We start from the raw sequence: 27,153 nt of genomic DNA on the forward strand, positions 1-27,153 counted from the left end.
CAAATAAATTTCACAGAATTCAGACATCAACTGTTCAGAGACAAAGAAATCAGGCTTTCATGGTTGAATTGCTGCAAAGAAACCACACCAAGACTTGCTTGGGCCGAGAAGCATGAGCAACAGACTTTAGACCAGATGAAGTCTGTCCTTGGGTCTGATGAGTTTGGATCCAACCGCCGTGTCTTTGAGACGCAGAGTAGGTGAACGGATGATCTCTGCTTGTGTGGTTCCCACTGCAAAGCATGGAAGTTATGGTGCTTTGCTGGTAACAGTCTGATTTATTTAGAATTCAAGTCTGGCTACCACAACATTCTACAGCGATAAGCCATCCCATCTGGTTTGCGCTTAGGACTATCATTTGTTTTTCAACAGGACAATGACCCAATACACCTCCAGGCTGTGTAAGGGCTATTTGACCAAGGAGAGTGATGGTGTGCTGCATCAGATGACCTGGCCTCCACAATCACCCAACCCAATTGAGATGGTTTGGGATGAGTTGGACCGCAAAGTGAAGGAAAAGCAGCCAAGTGCTCAGCTTATGTGGGAACTCCTTCAAGACTGTTGGAAAAGCATTCATCATGAAGCTGGTCGAGAGAATGCCACAAGTGTGCAAAGCTGTCAAGGCACAGGGTGGCTACTTTGAAATCTCAAATATTGAGTCATTTAACATTTTTTGGGTTACTACATGATTCCATGTATTATTTCATAGTTTTGATGTCGTCACTATCTACAATGTAGAAAATAGTACAAGTAAACAAAAACCCTTGCATGAGTAGGTGTCCAAACTTTTAACTGGTAGTGTATATGGACACAGCCCTTTACTGTCCCCATGGAGAAGCAAACCAAGACAAGCACTGTAGTCAAGTGTTTATTGTACATTTCATAAATAGTGAGTACATACATGGTGAGCTTTAAGAGTTAATTCGTAAGTGTAGAGGATAACAATAAAAGTGCATTTACTTCACTTGTTACAATGTGCTCGTGAAAAATTAGCATCTTGTGTCTTTTCTGTGAAGTCCTGAGGGGGGAAACAAATGTTGGAATTTACCAAAAAGGTGACATAACATTTCAAAAGCTGCTAAAAGTGTTTTACACAGTACTGTACAGTAGGGTTTACAGTAGAGCACTACCTTGTGATTGAGAAATGTGTTTCTTCTGTTTAATCAAGTGTCTGGGTCCGAGCTTAATATTACTTTCATTGTTGTCAGGGTTGGACAAAGCCGCTTTCCACAACTTCTCTGTAGGAACAGAAATGAAAGGGCCATTAGTCAAACATTTCAACGTAAATGTTGAAATAAACTTAAATATAGCAACTGCCAAATGTTTAAAATGCTCTATGGAACCAATGCAGGCTAAAACTGGTTTACACATTACATCAATAACAATGCTTTGGGCTTACCTTCTTGAGATTTCTGTGCCGTGAGGTAGCATTGGTCCTGGTGTTGGTCTTGGTTTCTCCATGTGTCCTGAAGTGGGACAGAGACGCCAAGGTTCTCCTCATTTCGCTCCCTGATGACATTGCCATGGGGATGGCGTCGCGGCCCCCCCAACACAGCAGTAGGGGGCCGATGGGGCTCTTCACAGGAACAGTTCTTCTCCCTCAGTTTTGCGTGCAGACCCATGAGACACTGCTGGATGGATCAAGAATGCATTTGACCACTTAAGGTGCACTGCAGAAAACACCCCGCATTTCCAGTGGTGTAAAGTACTTAAGAATCTGTACTTTATATTTGACAACTTACTTCATAACATTCCTGAAGAAAGTCATGTACATTTTACTCCATCCATTTTCCCTGACACCCAAAAGTAATCATTACATTGACAGGAAATTGGTCCAATCATGCACTTTCAGAGAACATCCCTGGTCATCCCTACTGCCTCAGATCTGCCAGAATCACTAAACACAAATGCTTAGTTTGTAAATTATGTCTTAGTGTTGGTGGGCCCTTGGCTATCTGTAAATAAATAATTGTTTGCTTAATAAGGAATGTGAAATGATATATACTTTGATACAAGTATATTTTACAGCCAATACTTCTGGACTTTTAATCCATTTTACCAGGTGACTTTCAATTATACTCAAGTCATGACAATTGGGTAGTTCTTCAAACCACTGACCATTTCCTGGTTGCAAAAATTCTAATAGTTTGCCTAAATTCAGTTAGACAAAAACAAGTATAGTGAGGAGAATCATAGCACCATTAAAACCAAAAATGTCGTATTTTCAGCTGGTGTATAAAACGGGAAGTAAAAACCAAACTTAATGGAAGCATAGAATGTGTATAGGTTGGCCCTAGTCAAAAGTAGTGCACTATATATCAAATAGTGTCATTCGCCAGTGTACAACAGTGTGCAGTACTTGCCTCAGAGTGGCGCTTCATGGAGGACTGAGGCCTCCTGGGGTCCCTCAGTTTGGGCCTCGGTCCTGCCCGACACGAACTGTTAGGTAGATTGATATTTCATGTCATTACGGCAGGAACATTTCATGTCAAACCAGCAGCAGACAAAAATACTAATTGCGAGCTTGGGACAATAAGGTTCTGTCTGCAAAGCAATAATTGAAATCATTATTTTCAGCTTGACTTGTGGTATTTAGAGTACTGTGTATGTAGAGAACATTGAACATAACAAGGCTATGTACATTGACAAATGCAGATTGAACCTTTAGTCCCAAGCGCAACATACTGTACAAGGCATAATCCAAAGTCCGAAGGCATAAAATGTGCCATGCCACAACCAATACCTGTTCTCAGAGGTCTCACCCTCCGTCTCTTCGTTTTGTGGTCCGCTGGGAACATCTGACCCGGAACCTTTCCTCGTTACCCGCCTCCGGGCGAGGCATTTGCAGGCTGCACACGTCTGGGCTAGGATATATTCCTCCCATGGTGGAACGGGGACCCCTTGTCGTTTTACAATCAGAGCATCCAGGCCTGGTCCTGGACTGCCAGGTATCTTGTTCACTCTGCATTTTGTCGTCAAACATCTGGCACAGATGCGCTCCCTTTTGTGGCCACCAGAGGTCCCCGTGTTCACATTGAAGGTCCGGTTAGCACAGAACTCTTGATCAGAGTAGCTCCTCCTGTCAACCTTGTCTCTGAGTCTGCATCCCTCTCCCTTAAGCCTGAGTGGAGCGGTTGTAGTGACTGAAACACAACGAGGATCTTTAGGCTCTTGGTCTGGTTTCCATTTGGGGCTAGACCGCTTAAGTGGGCTGCCTCTGAGGATCTTGCGCTGCTCCTCAACATCAGAAGGCATCTTGCTGTGATAGTAGACGTTGCCAATGTCGCCCAGCCAGCTAGTTGAGGGACGGTATGTGGGTAACCCCCCAAAGGAGGTATCCTGATGATCAAGGTCACTCACCACACCCCTCTTTTGACTGGTCTCTGGAGATGTGGGAGCATTGTCCGTTTTGTTAAGACTGGATATTGCAGGTACCTCAATCACATTGGGGATCATCTCTGCCATTGATACATTTTCATTCAAAGGGCTCTCCGCCATGGGGACTTCCTCCAGAGAGACCACCTCAGCTTTGGGGACCTTCTCCGCCCCAGAGACCTCAACCTCAACTATGGGGACCACCTCCGCCGTGGGAACTTCCTCCACCATGGGGACTTCCTCCACGTCCACGGGGCTCAGTGCCTCCCTGTGGGGCTCCATCAGGCCCTGCTGGATCATAAACTCTGCTGAGGGGACGTACGGTGACAGAGACGCCGACCACACAGACGCCTCAATCTTCCTCAGCTCTTCTAAGTACTGCATGTCAAAGGGCAGGTGGAGGATCTTAAAATAGACACTCTTGGAGCCGTTCCCACTCAGTTCTCCGTCATTCCTTGTAAGTTGAGGAACATCAGCGTTGTGGCTTTGGACCACCACTCTGTAGTCCATATCAGATTCAGAAATCCCTGGTCGTTCGGCCAGTGTTTTCGCGATGAAAGAGTCACAATCGTCAAGAGCAAGGAAGTTACCTGGTCCGCCACTCGAGGGCGACCCATCCATTAGAAGTATATCCGTGCAGGCTTGCTGGAGACACTGATCCCCCTCCTCCCCAACCAAACCCATCCCATCCTGGCCATGGAGCATCCTGCCCTGTGAGGCCTTGTGGTGGTGGAGGGAGGAGGAAGAGCAGAGCTGCACCAAGTCTTCATCTGTCCCAGACACGCTGTGGGCGGTGCACAGTTCAGATGTCTCATGGGAGTGGAGGATATTTAACCCTGTGGGCGTGCTGTGGCACTCCAGCCTCAACTCCTCCACCTAAGATAAAAGAAAGGATGGTATTTTGTCAGTTTATACACAAATTTGCCTCGTGTCATAACTCATTACAAGACACCAAAAATATACAGAAACAGAACACAAGGAACTGTACAGGGGATAAAAATAAATGACAAATTCACATCACCTCTGTCTGGAACACAAAGCTGCCCTTCTGGGGGGCAGCAGATCTGGTGGAGATAGGAGTGTTGTTGGGGGTGGGTGCCAATACAATGTCCTGGTAGGCTGGTGATTTAGACATCACCTCCTGCACAACAGAGGCTGGGGATAGTGACTGGGCAGCTGTGCAACTGGTGTCGCTGCCAGATTCAGAGTTGGTTTGGACATTACTTTTCATAGACGAGTCAGCGTTCGAGAGTTTGGGGTCAGAGCGTGCTGCTCCTAATGTGGGCTCAGTCTGTACCTAGGATAAAAAGGGGAATATTGTCTTAGTACTGCTGTATACAAAATAAACACTAAATTAAAAATTGCAACATAATACATATAGGTACATTGCACATTATACATATGTACAACCACAGTGCCTTTGGAAAGTATTCAGATCGGTTGACATTTCCCACATTGTTACTTTACAACCCTTTTCTAAAATGAATTAAATAAAAATCCTCAGCAATCTAGACACCCCATAATGATAAAGCAAAACTTGTTTAGAAATGTTTGATTTATTTTTTTTAATGAACTTACTTACATAATTATTCAGACCCTTTACTTTGACTCAATTGAGCTCAGGTGATTCCCGTTTCCATTGATCATCCTTGAGATGTTTCTACAACTTGATTGGAGTCCACCTGTGGTAATTTCAATTGATTGGACATGATTTGGAAAGGCACATACCTGGTCTATGTAAGGTCCCACAGTTGACAGTGCATGTCAAAGGGACAACCAAGCCATGAGGCAAAAGGAATTGTCGGTAGAGCTCCGAGACAGGATTGTGTCGAGGCACAGATCTGGGGAAGCGTACCATATAATGTCTGCAGCATTAAAGGTCCCAAGAACAGTGGCCTCCATCATTCTTAAATGGAAGAAGTTTGGAACCACCAAGACTCTTCCTAGAGCTGTCCACCCGGCCAAACTGAGAAATCAGGGGAGAAGGGCCATGGTCAGGGAGGTGACCAAGAAGCCGATGGTCACTAAAAGAGCTCCAGAGTTCCTCTGTGGAGATCGGAGAACCTTCCAGAAGGACAACCATTTCTGCAGACAGCGCGCTTGGAGTTTTCCAAAAGGCACCTAAAGGACTCAGACCATGAGAAACAAGATCCTCTGGTCTGATGAAAACAAGATTGAACTCTTTGGCCTGAAAGCCAAGTGTCACATCTGGAGGAAACCTGACCCAATCCCTACAGTGAAGCATGGTGGTGGAAGCAGCATGCTGTGGGCATGTTTTTCAGCAGCAGGGACTGGGAGACTAGTCAGGATCGAGGGAAAGATGTGAATGGAGCAAAGTACAGAGAGACTTGAAGTCCTGAGCTCTCTGGAGCAGATTCTCAGACTGGGGTGAAGGTTCACCTTCCAACAGGACAACGACCCTTAGCCCACAGCCAAGACAACGCAGGAGTGGCTTCTGTACAAGTCTCTGAATGTCCTTGAGCTGCCCAGCCAGAGCCCGGACTTGAAGCCGATCGAACATCTCTGGAGAGACCTGAACAGCTGTGCAGCAACGCTCCCCATCCAACCTGACAGCTTGAGGGGATCTGCAGCGAAGGCAGAAACTCCCGAAAAACAGGTGTGCAAAGCTTGTAGTGTCATACCCAAGGAAACGCAAGGCTGTAATCACTGCCAAAGGTGCTACAACAAAGTATTGAGTAAAGGGTCTGAATATTTATGCAAACGTAATCTCTTATAAATTAGCAAACTTTTCTAAAAACCTGTTTTTCTTTGTTATGGGGTATTGTGTGTAGATTTAGGGTAAAAATTATATTTTGTCAAATTTAGAATAAGGCTGTAATGTAACAAAATGTGGGAAAAGTCAAGGGGTCTGAATACTTTCTGAAAGGACAATACCTCAGAGTTGATCATCTCCCTGCTGGTGGCTGGAGCATTGTGCTGGTAGCGGAACCTGTGGGCATCAGTCATTATAGTATCCATTATTATTAGTATGATGTGATTTGAGGTACCATCTAAAAAGCGTTGATGTATGAAGGTGTTAACACATTGTATGGTATACTGATGTATATTGATGTATCAGAATTCTTTGTTTGGTGTATTTCACACAATCATTGGCTTGGCATACGACATTTGTAATGAAAGCAATATCAACTGAAATAAAATAGTCCAAACAACCTGCGTGCATGGTAAGCCATGGTCTGTGGGTAGTGGGTGGTGTGGTAGTGGGGGTTGATCATACGCCTGTAGTCCGCCAGGTGGAGCTGAGAGTGGGGTAGGATGTAACCCGGAGGCTCCATGTAGGGACTGGGCTGGAAGGGACTCGGTATCATACCATAACCTCCTGACAAACAGATTTAAGTGTCCATCTTTACTTTAAGTGACAAAATTCAACACACACATGACCTACATGGCACTTAACAGATTTAAGTGTAGAAACGTGGCCCTTCTAGACCCTGGTCAAAAGTAGTGTACTATGTATAGGTATGTGTGCCATTAGTATAATAGGGTGCATTTAGGATAAGACCAAGGCTTTACTGGAGGTCAATACCTCCATGGTACTTACCCATCCCAGGGAAGCCGCAGTAAGGGTTGTATGGCATGGGCCACTGATAGGGTAGAGCAGAGGGGTATAGCTGGGAAGGGTATGGCTGGGAAGGGTATGGTTGGGAAGGGTATGGCTGGGAAGGGTATGGCTGGGAAGGGTATGGCTGGGAAGGGTGTATGTAGAAGAATGGTCTGCTGTGCTGGATGTGGTGATGGGGCTGCTGGTGCTCAAATGACAAAGTAGATTTTTTATATTCACAGGATACAGATTAGAGTGCACAGTTCAATGACATTCTCTTGCCTTAGGTGTATTTAGTCAGATTCCGTTGCGCAACATTGTTGTGCATGCGGCAGGTAGCCTAGTGGTTAGAGCGTTGGACTTGTAACCGAAAGGTTGCAAGATTGAATCCCCGAGCTGATAAAGTAATAATCTGTCGTTCTGCCCCTTTGAGAATAAGAATTTGTTCTTATCTGACTTGACTAGTCAAATAAATCATCTGTTGCAAATGTTAAACAAAACGCCGTTATTTGTAAAATAGAATCATGCATTTGTTACAGAACATTATCGACTCCCGAAACAGAATTCGATTAACAAATACATCCCAGTTAATTTGTGACAGGTAATCCTGGGTTGTATGCATTAGTTTAATTCAACACATTTAGTTGCAAATGTTTTTCAACAGAAAACATTCGTTTAACGGAACAAAGCGGGGAGACCTACCAGGGATGTATTCATTAGATTGATGCAAAACGAAAACGAGTTTGTTGGACAAAATTAAGTATGACCCCTCCCTTGTTTGCGCAGTTTGTTTCCATTGCAATAACTAACGAATACGCAGCTGAATTTGTCCAATAAACTGTTGTAAAACATTTTACATTGAGTTTAGCAACGGACTAAGACTAATGAATATACCCCAAGTATCACACGGGAGGATCTTCGTAACTATTTAGACAGAAGGAAAGTCCAACAAGTCCAACGAACAGCCGCTACATTCACTTGCCATAAATGCTTACTTGCTGGTGTGGGGGCTGATCCTCAGGACGTGGAACTCCGTAAGGTCCAGGGTGGCCTGGGTGTCGGGGGCCCTGGCCCGGCTGAGGTCCATGGGCTGGGTTGGACCCACGAGGGCCCGCTCCAAATGCATGCTGTGCTGTAGACGCGGTTGTTTCCATATCTGTAGGAGAATTTAAAAAACGCAGGGTGAAGAATCTCATCAATCAGTGTTGGTATTTTCTACAGTTTACTATGTATATTTGTTTGACTGAATTTTCAAAAGTTTTTGAAGTATGTCTAAGCACACAAACGCTTTAAGAACACTAAGCTCTTTAAATTATTATGCTAAAATAGGGGGGAGAGGCAGGCAATGAACAAATATGACGTACTCGCAAAACGAATATAACTATCTAGGAATCAGTATGGCATGCGTGATGGGCATTAAATAGGGAATTGAAGAGGGTTGGGCCATTGACCACGTTTTGGGCTTTAAAAAATTATAACCGATTAGATGTACTAATTATACAAGGTGCACCTGATTCCGTTCACCCAATCAACTCGTAAAAGAGGTTGTCGTAATGGCGGTAGAGATACTCTGAATGATAGGCTATGAAAAGCCAAATTACATTTACTCCTGAGGTGCTGACCTGTTGCACCCTTGACAACCACTGTGATTATTATTATTTGACCCTGCTGGTCATCTATGAACATTTGAACATCTTGAGCATGTTCTGTTATAATCTCCACCTGGCACAGCCAGAAGACGACTGGCCACCCCTCATAGCCTGGTTCCTCTCTAGGTTTCTTCTGTTAGGATTTATGTTTATGTACTATAGCCCGCTACCATATTGTTTGAAGATGAATATTGTTTTGTTACACACACACACACACATAAACAATGCAGATGTGTGTGTGTGTATGTGTGTAAAGATTGAGCAACATAGAGTGCCTTGATGCAAAAGCTGTGGTCAATATCTCTAGGCCAACCAGGGGGGGTAGGACACTGGACAATACCAAATAAGGAACTGTTTGAGTGTAGGATCTGGGGGGAGACACAAGACGGATCTAATCTACGCAACGACCAGATGCGTACAGATGAGAGCACCAAGGGACTGGGACCAGTCTGAGTGCCAGCGATAGGCTGAGCAAAGTTTAAACCGCGCTCAGCCTCTACTGTGATAGGCCAACGGACGGGTTGGAACTAAAGCTGTCATAGTATAAAAACTCTTGTTTGAGCACATTCCAGAGTTCTCTGTTTTACCCTGCGTGGTCATATAGCGTACCCGTATATACAAAAATTGCATTTACCATTTATCGCTTGAGTTTAATTAAAATACTTAAAGTATATTCGGTGACTCTGAATCACATTTTGTCCTGATACCAGATTTGAACTGACGCAAATCTCTTTCACTTCCTAGGTTCTGGCCTTTCTAGTGAGTTTGCTTCTACACCTGCATTGCTTGCTGTTTGGGGGTTTAGGCTGGGTTTCTGTACAGCACTTTGAGATATCAGCTGATGTAAGAACGGCTTTATAAATATTTGATGGCGCTCATTGGGCAAGTTCCTTTTGCATGACCCAGGCCATGCAAAACTATCTCGCCCGTTGTTTTCACTTGCATCATTACCAGTAAATGTTTACAGCTAACGAGAACTAGCTTGCACGTCAGTAATTGAAAGCAATAACTGTCATTGTCAATCATAGCCTAAATAAGACTGTCAGCAACTTCACTTCACAAATGCTATGGCCAACTGACAAAATCCTACATGTCAAGTATTCTAATATTTGCCATTAATTAAGTTCTTTTGTTTTCTTGCGTAACATTTTTTATAATTCCAAACCATATGAACACTTACTAACAGGTGTAATAAACCACAGCCAGGTTAGGGTACAATGAAATTCATTTTAATAATGCACACACTGGTCAAGCAAATCAACATTTCAAAGCCACCAACCCTGTGCTGGTGAATAAGTAGGTATTTTACCCCCAAAAATACAGTACAGTGCTAGCTAACAGGCTGTGTCTATAGACCTCCTGAAAGTGTAATTTATTAGCTAAGGAGACTTTAACCAAGTCTCCTTGTTTATCATCCCAAAAAAAGTGTCCATCTATATTGTGCAATCTACTAAGTGCTCTTTTTCTGTGCCATTTTATTTGATCAATGGTGTGACATTAACATCTTGTCTCCTCTCTTGGTGGACCCTGGAAGAAGCAGAAGAAAATTAGAAAAGGATTCATACACCAACATAACACACAGCAAGGTCTTAGTGCACTGTAAAAGGGAATGAGGTTCCATTTAGGATGCAGTCCAAGTATTGCCAATAGTGAAACAGCAGAAGACTAAAGAAAAAAAATATGACCTTTTCCCCTGCGACATCGTGGTGGCTCCTCTTCCTCGTCATCATTGTCGTTTTCCTCATCTCGCACTCTCTGGTACACCAATGGCTTCCACAGAGCTTTCCTCAATGCCAGTCTTTCTGAAAACAACCAGACCTGAACATTACGCTCTCACATTCATAGAAAACACATCTGAAGTCATACGTGTCAGGCGTTTGGGTGCTGATTTAGTGTCTGTTTTGCATTTTGGATCACAACGAAGAAGGTTACATGGACGGGGGGGACCTGATCATAGATCAGCACTCCTACTCAGATTATTGACACATGGCCCCAGGTCAATGCTGCAGGTACTTAGGACAGCTAAAGAATATCCATTCAAATCTATTGATCGGGATTGTTTATATTACCTTGCAGTGAGGCGTGTGGTTTTCGTCTGGGCTTGGCCGTACCTCTCTCCCGCCTACCCAGTTCTGAAGTCTCAATGCCCTCTCTGCATACTCCATCTAGAGAAAGCATATCTATGGTTTAGTGTATAACAGTATAGCTTCCTTCCCTCTCCTCGCCCCTACCTGGGCTCGAACCAGGGACCCTCTGCACACATCGACAACAGCCACCCTCGAAGCATCGTTACCCATCGCTCCACAAAACACGTCACCGATTGAAACACTATTAGCGCACACCCCGCAAACTAGCTAGCCATTGCACATCGGTTACATATAGGGAAATCAAAATCAGCCAACTCTGGCCCCAATAATGCATGACTAGTGCGATGTTCCTATTTCAATGGGAGTCCATATTTAAGTCAATGATGCCCTAATGGGCATACTTGGGGCCATTAGAGTGAACCCATTAGTTTACTAATCAAATTGCAACGGTCGGAGGTTCTATGCCCGTTCTAGTGAATATATTTTTACGAAGAATACTTACCTTTGCATGTCCTGTGTTCCTTATCCCCTGCATCCTGCCCACCTTCCACCACATGGCCTTCATAATACTCCAGCTCTGCTCCCACCAGCACCATCGCTGGTTCCTCCTGCTGCTCTTCTGGTCCGACAGCCTCTCTACACTGGCCTCTCTTACAGCTGGGTTTGGGATGCTGTTGGATGTGTAGAGGCTGGTGTTTCTTGGGGACAGAGTGCTTCTGCACGACCACCCTAGTGGGGTGCGCGCTCTCATCACACGTCATTGCAGACTGTTGTTCCTGCTCAACAACTTCATCGGAATCCCCCGCCTCATCATCGGCGTACACCCTTGGGCTGTGATGAACTTTAACCCTGCTCGCCCCTCCTTTCAACAGGCTCGAGCCACAGCAGGCGCACAAGAGCTTCTTGGACTTAGGACAGACTTTCTTGACCCCTGGCTCTCTGGGGTGCTCGACCTCCGCAGGGAACCTCCTCCCTGCGTAGACGGAGCTTCTGGGAAATCGATCCATGTCCTCCAGGTCGGTGGAGAACATCTCCTCTCGGGACGAGAGCTCATCCAGGGAGGGACTGAGGACGCTGAGCCTTCCGTGGGCTGTCTGTGGGGGGCAGTAGTAGGAGTAGTAGTGGTGACGGGCTGGGGAGGAGGTGTTAGTGAGCTGGCTGGAGGACAGGGAAGCCTGGAGGCCTCCACACAGCAGAGCAGAGCTGGAGCTGGCAGAGCAGTCCTTCTGCAGAGCTCCAGCTGTCAGGACCTTGTCCAAATTAAATCCAATTAAAAAGTTTGTCATAATATAGAGAATACAATGAAACTCTTACAAGGTCTCAACAAAACACTGCAGAATCAAAAAGAAAACTCAATTAAAATTATAGTAAAAAGTTACCTTGTCAAAGGGCAGATGGAGGATCTGGTAGGAAAGGTCAACATCCAGTTTAGACAGACCTTTCCTATCTGGAACATCAAATGTTTCTTCCCCACATTTAGTGTCCTCTAAGGCTTGCCAGTCAGAGGCTAAGGGGGATGGTAGTGACTGTGTGGAGAGCAGGTTGGAGCAGTGGCCCTGCCACCTAGATCCCTCAGTGGAACTGGTACCATATGGATTGGTGCCATCCTCTGCCTCGTTGTCTATGTTTTCAGGTCTGGGGCTGTCTTCTGACTGCGAGACAGCAGACGGGAGGCAAAGATTTTCCAAAGAACAGCAATGAAGAGACTCCTCCGCATGTTGCTGCGGGTCCAGGTTCTCCTCATGAATAGATGAGCTGTCCAATGGGGGGTCTTCGTCAGAGTCTACAGCCCAGCCCTCCTGACCCAGCCGTCGGCTTGACTCACCGTCATAGACTGCCGCCGTGGAATTACCGACGCTGAACAACCTGCCCATCGGAAACGACGACTGCAATTGGCTGCCTTCCAACTTACCACATGAGGCTCCATGACCACTGTGTATGTCTCCCACCACCTTACAAGATTTCCTTTCCCCGTCTGGCGAGAATATTCCAGAAGACTGGGAAACGACACCGGAATCCAGCTCTTTCTCAGAACCCTGCATCTCGTTGGCCCGGAGTTTGTCCAGACATTCTATGAGCTTGTTTAGCGCATCACTCGGGTCCGTCTGAGCCTCAGAACAGACCACCTCTCTCTGGGTGTGATCCTGGTGGTGGTGAATTAAAGAATTAATGAATGAGAGAATATATAAAATAGCCTTATTCATCTGTGCACAAGTTGCACAAGAATACATACATGATGGTGTGGTTGCTGCTGTTGTTGGCGGAACATGGGGTCATGCACAGGAGGTAGATGAAAATGAGGTGGTTCATACATGCGTCTGTAATCAACTGGATGCATGTGTGGCGTGTGTGGGACAACATATCCACCAGGATACTGCATGTATGGGTATGCGGACATGTATGGACTAGGACGTCCAAATGGATAAACTCCTGCGGAAAACATAAGCTTTTTAAAAAAGACAATATGACCATGCAGCAATATTTGCATCCAAGAAAATCATTGACTAAGTCACTAATAATCCATAACCCACTCAACTTATGGTTTGAGAAAAACTGTACGTCCCAAATTGAAGTTTTTCCCTTAAAAGCGTGCTAAAGGGTCCACGTCCAAAGCAGTGCACTACATAGGAAATAGGGTGCCATTTGATTTGGAACTCAAACAAAGAAACATGAAAGGTAGGCCTACCGGAACCAGGAAAGCCATAGTGGTTGTATGGGTTATTCATATTATGCCACTGATTGTGATGATGATACATGTTGTCGTAAGGTTGAGAAGCCGGCTGAACATAGAAGAAGGGCCTTGGGTGATTAACCTGCCGCTGGTTAGGCTGACCGCTTTCCATCGACTGTGGGTGTTTGCTCCCTTCTGTATATAATCATTGTCATTCCATTATGTTATGAATAATCAGTGTGAATAAAATAAAACGTTTTAGATCATATCAGTTCATTCAGAGAACTTCAGAATAACAAATAATTGGTGCACACTCATAGTAGCCTAGTGCCAGACACATTTTGTCTAGAGATATGGACTTGCCTGGAAACCCGACGGCAACTTTCCTGATTCAAACGCTAATTTCTGCACGACGTAGAATTCTACGCAATTCAACGTTGGGTTTCCAGGCAAAACAATGACAACAATGGAGTTGGCAAGAGTAGTAACAGATATAGGACCAGGCTACAGTGACAGACTTATATCCATATTTAAACTTTGAGAACATTTAACAGGTAAATAGACTAGGCCAAGGGAAATTTGATTGGCCTACCGTCCATTTTCTGATGTATCCAACGATTATCAAAATGAGAGCGCTGGAAACTAGATGAGGCCTACTTCACAATGTTACCACTACAAATTGGAAACACTTTTTTCCCTTCACTGTATCACACAATCAAAAGAGCATCCAACTGAGTAATTTTACTTGGTAGACTCTTGCAGAACTATACTAAAATCTAATCTTCAATAGTTTGAGCTACGGATATCTACCGTCCTAACCGTTCAATCAGTTTTATAGATTACACCTGTGCTCCTAATTTAAAATAAAATGTACATTTCACCGAGATTTTATTCCAGAAGATGGCGCCATTTGCCTTGGAGAGACATTTGAAGATGGTCTGAGGGGATTCGATTAAGTTGCCCCGAGTTGAACCCGGCTATGGCCCGTCACGTGACCTGGCGAAGGTGGTGAGGGAGGCGTGCCGTGCTCAAATCGAACGGCAATTGCGCTGCTTGGTCATATTGTCAACAATGCAGCATGGTGCATCGTTCATAAACATTCATCTCTTTTACATAGAATATATGTTCGAATCTTCAAACTAGTTTTAATTGAGGAGGCAGATAAAGCGGTTTTATCAAAAGCAATTAATTGTGCATGTGAAAAGCCCAAATCTTAGTCATTAATCCAAGTGCTTAAAGCCCCCATGCAGTCTTTGTGATTGTATTTTTAAATCATCACTTTATGTCAAATAAATCACTGTGTGTTTCTTGAACGAAAATAACTCAAAAATATATATTTTTATAATTTATTTCCCTGAGCCTCCTTTGGCCCTTGAAATGCTCAGTCTGATCGCATGGGTGTTAGGAAACAAATGTGAAGATATTTACATACAGAGCCCCGATTGGCTGATAGGTTGGTCTAGAGCCCATCCCCTTATTTACCAAGAGGGTTTACATCTATATTTTTCGTAGATGTCTATTTACCACCACAAACTGATGCAAGTACTAAGACCACACTAAACTAGCTGTATAAGGCCATAAGCAAACAAGATAATGCTCACCCAGAAGTGGCGCTCCTCGTGGCCGGGGACTTTAATACAGGAAAACTTGAATCCGTTTTACCTCATTTCTACCAGAATGTCATACAAAAAACTCTAGACCACCTTTACTCCAAACACACAGAGACACGTACAAAGCTCTCCCTCGCCCTCCATGTAAATATGTAAATGTGATATTTGAGTATATATTTTTTACATCTGTTTAAGCAATTTTAGAATAAGGCTGTAAAGTAACAAAATGTGGAAAAGGTCAAGGGGTCTGAGTACTTTCTGAATGCACTGTGTGTAAATATATTTTTTTCTTACTTACTTTAAAAAAATCAGCAGTTTTTGGTTAAGGGCTTGTAAAGTAAGCATTTCATGTTAAGGTATTCTGCAAACGTGACAAACATTTGATTTTACCCAGATGAACAGTCACTGGTCTATTATAATCAGATCATATTGTGACCCATGATGTGGGCCAAAAGGTCCATCCCACCTACATGAAATTCCAGGCATTTTTTTCCCTCTAACACAAACATTTCATTATCATAATTTTCACAAATTCAGTGTTATCGACCTCATAGTGTGGATATATCATTAAAAAAATAAACCAGGAAAACACATTTTTAACTGCACTGCCTCTTTAACCTATGTCACTGTTGTTTTAAGCCGACTTTGCCGTCGCCCGCACAGGACACCTGGCTCATGCCCGGTTCCAAATCGAATACAATCAACGCTAACCCGGTACACCCGGGGCATGCCCGGAGCATTAATATAATGCTCCGAGACTGTTTTTGGGCGCGTGCCCAGTATCCTCATTTGGCCCCTGTTGTCTTGCGCGGCGCCTGCGTTGTCGAGAAAGGTTTCTTGCTGGTTGCCTCTCGCGGCCTTAATTGTGTAATTTCGGCTTCCGGAGCTAGATACTTTCTGTAATAGCAAGAAAAGACCGGTCGGCATCGAGTATTGCATATCGCCTTAAATTAGCTAGTGTGAGGAAATATGTTTGTTTAATATCTTAACAGCCATACATACATGCATAGCTAGCTCATTCTAGTAATGTAACGGTTGCTTGTTAGCCAGCTCAGACTAGTTAACGCCGACGTCTAAAACCTAGCTAACGAGCTTAGCAAATGCTAACCCTTCCTAGCTAGGGCTACGTTGCTTGCTTACGTTGGATATTGTTATTTACCTGCTTGCTTAGCTAGGTCTATGAGACTGCTGGAAACTATACGGACCTACCTCATCACTGTAGTTAGCTAGCTGAATAATTTGGTTGGCAGGATATATGTGTGGGTGTAACGTTAATTCCCGAGTCCGGGCAAGAAGTACCCGGAAGGGACGAGCAACTGCCGCCTTTGTTGATGTATGATCAAGCTAACATAACCGTAGACACTAGCTAATAGTTGCAGCGATTAGACTTTGTGGGATCCGGCAATCAAGCTTTCAAGTCTAATTTGGGATAAATGGTTCAAAAAGAAGAAAGGTGAGTAAGCTAACTAGTCTGTCATCAGTCACCACATCCACTGAAGGCCTGGCTTGCTTATCCATGTTTTGGATGGGGGGGTCTGGGAAGTAGCTAGCTTGAGAATTGGGCAGTAACCTAGCCAACTAACGCTAGCTTGCTAACCTAGCTAGAATGTTTAGCTAGCTAACACCGACAAAGTAACGGTAACGTAGCTACTGTAGCTTGATAACATTGACTAGCTAACCAGTTGAACTAATTTAGCTAAGTGTTTGAATTTGAATTATCACCATGGAATTAGTCACCAGGTTAGCCAATCAACTTCTAGCTTTTTTTTTTTTTTTTTTTTTAAATATATACTTAGTGACCGTAACGTAATGTGGCCTAGCAGTAAGGATGTCATGTAATACAGTTAGTTAACATAGCTAATGCTAGTCACATAACTACTAGCTGGCTAGGCATTTTAATTATTGGCCAGTTTTATAGAACAACTCCCACAAATAATTTGGTAACCGTTAAGATTTTTCAGCGCTCTAAAGTCAATAGAGATTGTCATCTTGTAGTCCTAAAAACCGGAAATGAGTTACCTCTTAAGTTCAGCCATTCCTATGGGGGATATTAATGGGGTTTTGGCATAAACGTCGAAAATAAGGTCTGAGGTTAACACAGGCTTAGGAGTTCTTATACGTTTTGTTCTATGATATAATATCAGTCAGTTAACATGACCTTTATGAATTAGGAAATCGTTATGTTCTTATGTTTGATTACATGAATGCTTCAAAATTCACCACGTAATCTGATGAAGGTTCTTATATAATAAATTGTATAATATCTCCTAAGCCTGTGTTTACCACAACTTATTTTCGGTCATTATCCCAAAATCCTATTTCCCCTTAAGCTTTGGCCAATCAGCCATGGCAGAGTTAGTGCCTACAAAAAGACGCCATTACTATTGCTCTCTATAGGTTACAGATGGCACCTGTTAGCTAGATGAGTTTGCTAACCAACCACTAGCTAGTTGGCTAACAATAGTCAGGCAATTAGCTACCTACAATAACATTTATTTTCAGTACGCAGGCGAAAGTAAGTCATATTTAGGTTAACCAGCTTTATGTCCCATGTTGTGAGGAGAGCATAAAATCACAAATCATTGGGCCAGTTCGTTTTGCATGGCTGGTGCACCAGGTGGTAGGTTTCACTTAAACACATGCTCCGAAACTACTGTCTGTCTTCAATTAGCCACGGAATCCCTAATTTGAAAGCAACTGTTTTTCTAGAAGCTGTGCTGCTCTATTTTTCACCTATGTGAGCCAGCCCCTAGCAATTCGACTTGTTGCCAATGAGCTTCAGCCCCTCGCCATTTAAGTGACATAAAGTAAGATGCACACACAGCAGAGCGAGAGCAATGACGTGGTTCAAATATCTACACACTTGTGGTTTAGTACGCAATTTATCAGGGATCACTTTTGGCTCGTGAGTGCTACTTTCAGAACTCCTGGCTAAAAAGTATATTTAAGTACCATAGAAACTCTAAGGACCAATGGAATGGTCTAAAATGTGTGACCTCTGCCCACCTGGGGCACTGGGCCATTAAAAATAACTCGCCCATTGGCAAGTGAAGTGAGATGGCTAATGTCATCAGCCTAGTAGTAGTAGTACAGTGTTTTGGTGTGTGGTCACCAATGTTGCCAGCTCGGGACTGTATGTACAGGTCCATGTTAATTAGTTGATCTTAGAAGAATGCTTACTTCACACTGTTGCCTTTCAAGATTGACGTAGGTAGCTAGATAGCCAATTTGTCCATGCATTGACATATCATCAACGCGTGGGTGGAAAAGGGTTATTTAACAGACTGCTGTGGCCATGTTCTTAATGACTAAACTCCAACCATGTCCCAGAGTGGAGAAATAACCAATAACAACGGTTGCAATTCAACTACTTCGCTTATCGAAGGCCTGATAATCTTTTGCCTTTCACATGTGGCCACCCATGTGGTTTACCTGACGAAATTGCTATTTCTGTCACCAATTGCCCTTAGTTTGGCGTTGGTAGGACTGCATATGGTGTAGGCTACACCACTTTAAGCCAATGGGATGGATTGCCTTGATAGCATGGCAGCATGCCAGAGATGGAGGCTGAAGTCATCCAGGATATGACTATGGATGGGTCCCAAATGGAACCATATTCCTTATTTAGTGGATTACGTTTGACCTGGACCCATAGTGCACTACTTTTGACCAGAGTCTTATGTAGGGAATAGGGTGTCATTTGGGACACACTCAATGAGTGGTGGTAGCTTACAGCTCTGAAGCCACTGCCAAAAGCATGTTCTCTGTGTCTTGATTTTTAAGTAGACGTTTTATGTAGTGCCCTGTTACCAACAAATTAATCTGACTGTTGGTTTTATCAGGGTCTCTCCCATTTTAATTGCTTGACAGACACAGGCACATAGCAGTCTGTCTGGCTGTCAGTGAGTGCAATGATTCTCTCCAAGCGGCGCCAGTGATGGATGGAGGGGGGGGGGGACCTGCCAGGGGAGACCAGATTGTTGACAATGCATTTTTCTCATGTGGAAGGGATTGGGGATGTGGGCTGATCTGACAGGCAGGGAGTGAGGAGAATGGTGGAGAGGGGGATGAGGAGGAGACTGTCTGCCTGAAAAGCAGATTCTCTGTTATTCAATGCAGTATTAGGCCTGCTATGCACTTAATGTTCTGTAGCGTATCCCTGGAAAATGTCTTAAGTGAGGAGATCAATATAATGTTAACCAGAAGTATTTATACACAGAAATGTCGGGAACAACATGTTGTCTGTATCTGTCCTGTATCCCTCCCCTGGACTGTTATAGGCTGTTTGTTTGATGCATCCTATCCCCTACATAGTGCACTACTTTTGAACAGCTTCTCATGGGCCCCTGGTTAAGGGCTCTACATAGGGAACAGCCCTGTTTTCTGTGTCCTGGGCCTGATCTGATCTATGGAAAGTGGTTTTATTGATTTGTTCTATTCTGTGTTTCAGCCCAGCACTGATTTAGCTGCATCACTATCACCACCACATCCAGTCTGCATCTCCTGTCCCCACTACCTCCATCCAGTCCCCTGTGCCTGCCTGTCTTGTCTGCTCTGAGAGAGACGGGTCTATCTGGGCTATACAGAGTAACGAAGAACAAACACAGCTGACATTGAAGCACCAGCACTGACTGGTTTTGGGCTCTAGAGACCACACCAAGGACTTAGACAGAGAGAGCCCAGTTGGAGGGTAACTTCCTGCGCCACTCTTAATTAACACTAGGAGGGGAACCAACCTGATTTTGATCATCCTGTCTTCTCTTCCATAACAGGGGAACAGGAGGAGGAGGAGTTGCTGCTTTAGTTTTTTTGCTGCAGAGGTCCTCTTTATCCTGGTCCTGGGACACAGCGTATTGTTTTGGTCAACACCCCTGCTCTGTTCTGCCCTGCCGACATCAGCCAACGGTGGTGTCACAAAGCAGAGGGGTCTCTGTACCCTGTCGTCACTTTGATTTTATCTCTCACCCCCCCCCCCCCGGGTTTGTTTTAATCCAACCCCCTTGCTTGCCTCCCAACATGAGTCTCCCCAACGAGTGGGGGTTGCTCGTTTTTTTTGGGTTTTTTGCCCCCCCCCCCCCCCATTTGGTTTTGGAGCCCGGTTCTTTTACCGGCTGCTTGAACTGCTGAAACTGGGGCGCGATTCATGGGATGCAACCATGTCGGATCTCAGTGAGCGCAGGCCAGTTAACATGGACTACGCGGTCTCCCTGCTGGAGCAGCTCAACTTCTTCTATGAGCAGAAGTTACTGACTGACGTGGTGCTGCTGGTGGAGGACAACGAGTTCCCATGTCACAAGATGGTCCTGGCCACATGTAGCTCCTATTTCAGGTGAGTTAACGCCGTTCGCTGGCCGCTGTTACCTGCGGAGTGCACTACTTTTGGAGTGCACCACAGGCCCTAGTAGTGCACTGTACTGTCACAAGATGGTCTTGGTCACATGTAGCTGCTATTTCAGGTGAGTCACTGTGGCGTGTTCTGGACTGTTCTGTTCAGCAGAATGTTACGTACAAGTACTACAGTTCAGCAGCTTGTGACTATGATGTAGACCTCGACCTGCCTGAGCAAGCCTGTTTGGGAACCCATTAAGTCACTCCTGGGCTGTGTCTGAAATGGAACCCTATTCCCTATATAGTGCACTTCTTACTACATAAGGAACAAGGTGCCATTTGCGACACACTCCTGGGCTTACTGTAGCATGTGTGTGTTGGGGAGATGGAACTGTGAAATGGTTGATTTAGGTCTACATTTTGCTTTCCAGTATTCACCTATGTTGGAAACATGACAAGCATTAGTCTGACACTCTTAGGATTAGGCTACCCGTACCATGTTCTCCCTGGATGCATTTCAAATGGTACCCTATTCCCTCTTATATTGCCGTACTTTTGACCAGGCACCATAGGGTGCCATTTGGGACACAGCCGTGGTCAAATAGTGTTTGTTTTATTATGAAATATAGAGATGTGTTACCGTTTGTCCCTTAAATGTCATCCTACTTCTCTGTTTGTCAGTTATTAATCACTATTTAGTGGTAGTAGAATGACTCAATTTGAGTGTGGCCCAAGAGAAGGTAGGCCCAGGGGGCTCATTTAGAAGCACAACATTACATAGCTGAAGTGCAGCACTGCAGTGGAGATGATGACTGGGCAACCCCAGACACCACATTGATTTATATGCAACGCAGGACAAGCTAGTTAACCTAGTAATATCATAAACTATGTGTAGATTTTTTTTTTTATAAGATAAGTTTAATGCTAGCTAGTACATTACCATGGCTCATTGCAGCCACAAGGTCCTTTTGACGCTGCACTCGCGCAACAGGTGGTCAGCCTGCCACCAAGTTTCCTCATGGATTGCAATGTAATCGGCGTCCAAAAAGGCCAATTACCAATTGTTATGACAACTTGAAATCGGCCCTAATTAATCGGCCATGCCGATTTAATCGGTCGACCTCTAGGTAAGAGACTGCGTGAATCAGGCCTTAATGGTCAAATTGCTTTTAAGAAACCACTACTAAAGGACAGCAATAAGAAGACTTGCTTGGGCCAAGAAACGCGAGCAGTGGACAATAGACTGGTGGAAATCTGTCATTTTGGTCCGACTCAAAATTTGAGATTTTTGGTTACAACCGCTGTGTCTTTGAGATGCAGAGTAGGTGAACGGATGATCTCCACGTGTAGTTCCCACCATGAAGCATGGAGGAGGTGGTGTGGGGGTGCTTAGCTTCTGACACTGTCTGTGATTTATTTCAAATTCAAGGCACACTTAACCAGCAGCATTCTGCAGCGATACGCCATCCCATCTGGTTTGCGCTCAGTGGGACTATAATTTAATTTCAACAGGACAATGACCCAACACAACTCCAGGCTGTGTATGGGCTATTTGATCAAGAAGGAGAGTGATGGAGTGCTGCATCAGATGACCTGGCCTCCACAATCACCTGACCTCAACCCAATTGAGATGGTTTGGGATGAGTTGGACTGCAGAGTGAAGGAAAAGCAGCCAACAAGTGCTCAGCATATGTGGGTTCTCTTTCAAGACTGCTGGAAAAGCATTCCAGATTAAGCTGGTTGAGAGAATAACAAGTGTGCAAAGCTGTCATCAAGGCAAAGGGTGGCTACTTTGAAGAATCTAAAATAACACTTTTGGTTACTACATGATTCCATATGTTAGATGTCTTCACTATTATTATACAGTGTAGAAAATAGTACAAATAAAGAAATGCCAAACTTTTGACTGGTACTATATATATATATATATATATATATATATATATATATATATATATATACACACACACATATGACAAGAGCTTATGTAGCCTAGTCTTTTGAACACAGACGTTCCTAGTAAAGATCCAGCAGACACATTTACTGGCTGCTCTCCTCACACCCACCTATTCGTTCTCACTGATTCCCACGCACACCACTCGTTATCCGGTGACAACATGCAAAGCAGTTTCCCACTTGGGTTCACAGAGGTATCCATTCTCTTGCTCATGCCGCATTCTGGCTCCCCCCCAGGAGGTGTCCCTTCTCTCTTTCTTGGCACTCTCTGGCTCTCCTCCCTTTACCCTCCTTGCTGCAGTTAAAGGGGCCCGGGGGGGGGGGGGGCTCTGGCGTACTTATATTAGTAAGGGAACCCTTGTCACGCAGGAAAACAGAGCTGGGTTGGGGAGGGGGGGGGGGCATGCGAGAGGGGTAAGCTAGTGACACAGAGGATGCTTGCAAGGTTGTGTAATATCCAGCCCAGGGCCCTGGCAGGTCCAGGTCCTGCTGTAAGCAGCACAAACTCACAGGTTTTGGTGACATATTGTTTTTTTTAAGGCGAAAGGCAGTGTCACAGACAGCTGTGTGGGTGTCAGGATGGCCTGGGGGGGAGAGGGAGAGACTGAGAGAAGGGCGGGGTATGACAAGCTGGCTGGGGGTGGTGTGGTTGAGCCACAGCGCAGAGGAAGCATGCTGTGGTCTGGTCACTGGGTCTAGTGCCTGAGAAGTCCAACTGGGGTTGTTGGGAGTCTGTTTGTTACCTACCTCTGACTGTTTTATGCTGGATCCCCAGTCAGATAAACGGATGTTGTAGATCAATCCTAAACTCGTCCTAGGCCTCCCTCGTTTCCCCCCCCCTAGCACTACACAGCTGATTCAAATAACCAAAGCTTGATGATACGTTGGTTATTTGAATATAGCTGTGTAGTGCTAGGGCAAAAACCAACGCATGGACCCAGAGGGGGCCCCAGGACCAAGTTTGAGAAACCCTGTTGTAGATTGTCTAATATGTCACGCTCAGTGTCTGTCACAATATAAATGCTTTACTTTGCCCATAGCAGCAAACTACTGCTTTTAATGAAGATGTGAAATAGCTGACGTCAACAATTTTGAAATGAACAACATTTTAATGATGAGCTGACTGAGTGCTGATCCCTTTGTTCTCTCTCTCCAGGGCAATGTTTATGAGTGGGTTGTCTGAGAGTAAACAGACTAATGTTCACCTGAAGAACGTGGACCCTGCCACTCTCCAGATCATCATCACCTACGCCTATACAGGCAACCTGGCTATCAATGACAGCACTGTGGAGCCACTCTATGAGACCGCCTGCTTCCTACAGGTGTGGTACCAGTCTCCTATTCCCCCCCCCCCACTCATCTGGGTCTCAACATTACTCTACTGATCTGATCTACAGAGGTAGACGTGTCCTGTCTTCACGGGACTCGTCACATCACTGACCCTCCTATTTCTGATCAGTGGCCATTACTGAATGAATGAGTGGGTGTATGTGCCTAATTGAGTGATTGAGTCTTAGTAATATAATCGCAATGTTGATCTTGATGATTTTCAAGCAGTAGCTATTTCTCTATAATACACCCCCTACCTGTCTAGGTAGAGGATGTGCTACTGCAGTGCAGGGACTACCTGGTGAAGAAGATCCATGCAGATAACTGTGTCCGGATGCTGAGCATCGGGGATCTGTTCTCTTGTGTGGAGCTGAAGCAGAGCGCCAAGCGCATGGTGGAACACAAGTTCCCCGTGGTCTACCGTCAGGAGGCCTTCCTACAGCTGTCCCACGAGCTGCTGGTCGACGTGCTGTGCTCAGACAACCTCAACGTGGAGAAGGTGGGTACACACTTCTCTGGTTATACGTACCTAATGTACTTTCTACGTACTTAGAAATATTCCTACCGGTATGTATACTTTTTCATATAAAAAAACAACAACTCTGTCTTAATGTTGGTTCTGTGTATTTCTTATCCCTGAGCTGTAAAGCAAGTTACCCCTTGGGGATAAGAATACGGCTTCTGGCTACACAAAATGACTGCTTGTAAAACTGATACTACATTGTGACAACACCATAGGTATGTTTGATGTTTAAATATTCTCTTTTCTCTTAGGAGGAGACGGTGAGGGAGGCTGCCATGCTGTGGCTGGAGTATAACATGGAGGCTAGGTCCCAGTACCTGTCCTCAGTTCTCAGCCAGATCCGCATCGACGCTCTCTCCGAGGTGACTCAGCGCGCCTGGTTCCAGGGCCTACCGCCTAACGACAAGTCTGTCGTAGTGCAGGGCCTCTACAAGTCCATGCCCAAGTTCTTCAAACCCCGCCTTGGTATGACCAAGGAGGAGATGCTCATCTTCATAGAGGCCACGTCAGAGTGGCCGTCTGACATGGGTCAGGTGATGACAGGCCCCAACCACACGGTGGTGTGTTACAGCCCGCAAGCCGAGAAGGTCTACAAGCTCAGCAACCCGCCGGGCTACCTCCAGAAGGTTGGGACGCTCGTCACACCCGACAACGACGTGTTCATCGCCGGCGGGCAAATCCCGCTGAAGAACTCGATCGCCAACCACGGGAAGAGCGGTGGCAAGCAACAGGCAGTGTTCCGATCGGTGGATAGCTTCTTCTGGTTTGACGCCCAGCAGAATGCCTGGGTGCCTAAGACGCCCATGCTGTGTGCCCGCATCAAGCCCTCTCTGGTCTACTGCGAGGGTTACATTTACGCCATCGGGGGGGACAACGTAGGCGGGGAGCTGAATAAACGTACCGTAGAACGCTATGACTGTGAGAAAGACGAGTGGGCTATGATGAGCCCCCTCCCTTGCGCCTGGAACTGGACCACGTCCGTAGCAGCCCACGACTGTATCTACGTGATGACCCATGACCTCATGTACTGCTACTTCCCTCGCGCTGACACCTGGGTAGAGATGGCCATGAGGAAGACAAGTCGCTGCTTCGCCTCCGCTGCCACCTTCGGTGACCTCATCTTCTATATCGGGGGGCTCCACGTTGTCTCCAACTCGGGCGTCCGCATGCCCACCAGCACCATCGACGGCTCCTCCGTCACCGTGGAGATCTACGACGTCGGCAAGAACGAGTGGCGCCTGGCCGCCAACATCCCTGCCAAGCGCTACTCGGACCCGTGTGTGCGGGCCGTGGTGCTCCTTGGCTCTCTGTGCATCTTCATGCGGGAGACTCACATGAACGAGCGCGCCAAGTACGCCATCTACCAGTACGACCTGGAGCTGGACCGCTGGTACCTCAAGCAGCCCGTGTCTGAGCGCGTGCTCTGGGACCTGGGGAAGGACTTCCGCTGCGCTGTGGGGAAGCTATACCCATCCTGTCTGGAAGAATCCCCGTGGAAACCACCCACCTACCTGTTTTCCCCCGACGGGGCCGAGGAGTTTGAGGTGGACGGAGAGATGGTCTCCCTCCCTCACATATAGCTCTTAACCTTCCTCCTCTCTGCCCCCAAACTGAGTCCCTGAATTGCCCTCTGAACTCTGGGTGTGACGTGTCGAGGGATGGACCTGAATGCCAGAGGGGTAGGTTTGATGTCTGTCTGTTCCAAAGGGATCTGAGCGCTACAAGGCTATTCTGCCGGCTGGCTGTTGCTGACAAACAAGCTTATACAAAGCCTCAGACATTGAAAATATAGGAGAGAAACGAAAAAGTAATATGGAAAAAAAGTAGATTTGTTTTTTCTTTTGTCCGTTGCAACTTCAAGTCTGTTATACTGTTTCTACAATGTGATAATTGAAAGTCGACTGATTTGTGATGATGCACTTACTGGCGAAAAGCTCCTTGGAATAACTGTACCAAAATCCTCCTGGTCTCCACCTCTTTCTCTCACCACTGTTGTAAACCCACATCCATCTCTCCTAGGGACACATGGCCTGTGTCCCAGCCATATGGTACCCTATTCCCTAAGTAGTGCACTAAATGGGTAATACGGTGCCATTTGGGATGCTCATAGTATAGGAACATACAGGGCCAAGTGTTAGGGGGGGGGGGGGTTATGGGAGAGAAGGGGTTCTAGGTGGTGACTGCAGGTCCAGTCACTCTACCCGTTTTTTTTCTTCACCTCTGTTCCAGACACGCAACCCCCTGCCTCTCCCCTCACTCCTCTAGTCCCCTGCTCACACTAACACCACTCTAGCCTGCCTGTCTCTTAGGCTGTGTCCCAAATGGCACCCGACTCCCTACATTGGGCCCTACTTTTGACCAGGGTGCAAAGGGCCACCATAGGCTTGTTGAGCTGGCACTGGAGCTCTTGCCAAAAGTAGCGTCCTATATAGGGTTCCATTTGGGAGGCATCCTTAGTCAATCTCTCTGGACACAGGTCTTCCACAGAGCCAGCCAGCGGTTTACAGAACGGAGCTCACCCTAACCAACCGCCATATCGTCGTGATGGGAGGATCTATGCCGGCTCTTATTTTTGACAAGCGCGGGTCTCTGCAACAACACACGCCTCCTTCACTCTCTCAATACTCTCGTCAACTATAGATTTTTGGGCTCATGCATTTTTTTTTCTTTCCCTAAGCTGCTGAAATATATATAATTATAAAAATATATATTTTTCATATGTTTAAAAAATAAACTGTTTTAGTGTGGGGAAAACAACCAGGTTCTATTTTGTATTAGTATTTTTTTAAAGTTAATATCAGACATTACTGTAGTGTGATTGTGTTTAGGTATCCACCCCCCCATCAGATTATTTTCTTGAGTGAAATACTGAGGAATCTTGCTGCTGATTGGGTCTGAGAAGGAGGGCTGGCCCAGTGCTGTTGCTATGGAAATTGTCCAGGCAACCACTAGCGGTAGTGGAGACCGACTGGAGGGTGGTATAGGAGGGAAGGAGCGGACGGAGCTGCTTCATGATTCCTACCTTAAACATGAGCACAGGTGCTTCATGACAAACCTTACTAG

The 27,153-nt window shown here is 45.5% G+C and overlaps 3 protein-coding genes and 1 long non-coding RNA gene across 7 annotated transcripts; 2 read left to right on the plus strand and 2 right to left on the minus strand.

Moving 5' to 3' along the window:
* Positions 1-855: 855 nt before the first annotated feature.
* LOC111953767 (uncharacterized) lies at positions 856-8,381 on the minus strand. 4 transcript variants are annotated; one of them, XM_023973257.2, is made up of 11 exons: positions 8,302-8,381; positions 7,933-8,093; positions 6,938-7,136; positions 6,550-6,715; positions 6,271-6,325; positions 4,397-4,672; positions 2,744-4,251; positions 2,364-2,439; positions 1,400-1,631; positions 1,131-1,238; positions 856-1,018 (listed from the first exon to the last, which is right to left on the minus strand). In XM_023973257.2, the coding sequence occupies exons 2-11, from the start codon at positions 8,089-8,091 to the stop codon at positions 990-992; spliced, it is 2,808 nt and encodes a 935-aa protein (XP_023829025.1). In that variant the 5' UTR covers positions 8,092-8,093; positions 8,302-8,381; the 3' UTR covers positions 856-989. The 4 variants fall into 4 exon arrangements, with proteins under 4 accessions (XP_023829025.1, XP_023829024.1, XP_023829023.1 ...); XM_023973256.2 differs by having other exon boundaries at positions 6,938-7,139; XM_023973255.2 differs by having other exon boundaries at positions 1,400-1,628; positions 6,938-7,145.
* A 1,412-nt stretch (positions 8,382-9,793) lies between these two features.
* On the minus strand, positions 9,794-14,117 carry LOC111953259 (bucky ball-like). The gene is made up of 8 exons (XM_023972416.2): positions 13,937-14,117; positions 13,360-13,539; positions 12,907-13,103; positions 12,053-12,817; positions 11,176-11,923; positions 10,656-10,751; positions 10,272-10,388; positions 9,794-10,113 (listed from the first exon to the last, which is right to left on the minus strand). Exons 1-8 carry the CDS (start codon positions 13,941-13,943, stop codon positions 10,070-10,072), a joined length of 2,154 nt encoding a protein of 717 aa, XP_023828184.1. The 5' UTR covers positions 13,944-14,117; the 3' UTR covers positions 9,794-10,069.
* A 1,656-nt stretch (positions 14,118-15,773) lies between these two features.
* Positions 15,774-19,942, plus strand: LOC111953158 (uncharacterized). Its single transcript, XR_002875827.2, has 3 exons — positions 15,774-16,407; positions 19,405-19,644; positions 19,727-19,942. It is a non-coding gene; the product is annotated as an uncharacterized lncRNA (long non-coding RNA).
* A 95-nt stretch (positions 19,943-20,037) lies between these two features.
* LOC111953430 (kelch repeat and BTB domain-containing protein 2) lies at positions 20,038-26,192 on the plus strand. The gene is made up of 4 exons (XM_023972683.2): positions 20,038-20,283; positions 23,395-23,560; positions 23,833-24,066; positions 24,342-26,192. The coding sequence occupies exons 1-4, from the start codon at positions 20,111-20,113 to the stop codon at positions 25,668-25,670; spliced, it is 1,902 nt and encodes a 633-aa protein (XP_023828451.1). The 5' UTR covers positions 20,038-20,110; the 3' UTR covers positions 25,671-26,192.
* Positions 26,193-27,153: the final 961 nt, after the last annotated feature.

The sequence above is a fragment of the Salvelinus sp. IW2-2015 genome, linkage group LG27, assembly GCF_002910315.2.
Source record: "Salvelinus sp. IW2-2015 linkage group LG27, ASM291031v2, whole genome shotgun sequence".
Lineage (NCBI taxonomy): Eukaryota > Metazoa > Chordata > Actinopteri > Salmoniformes > Salmonidae > Salvelinus > Salvelinus sp. IW2-2015.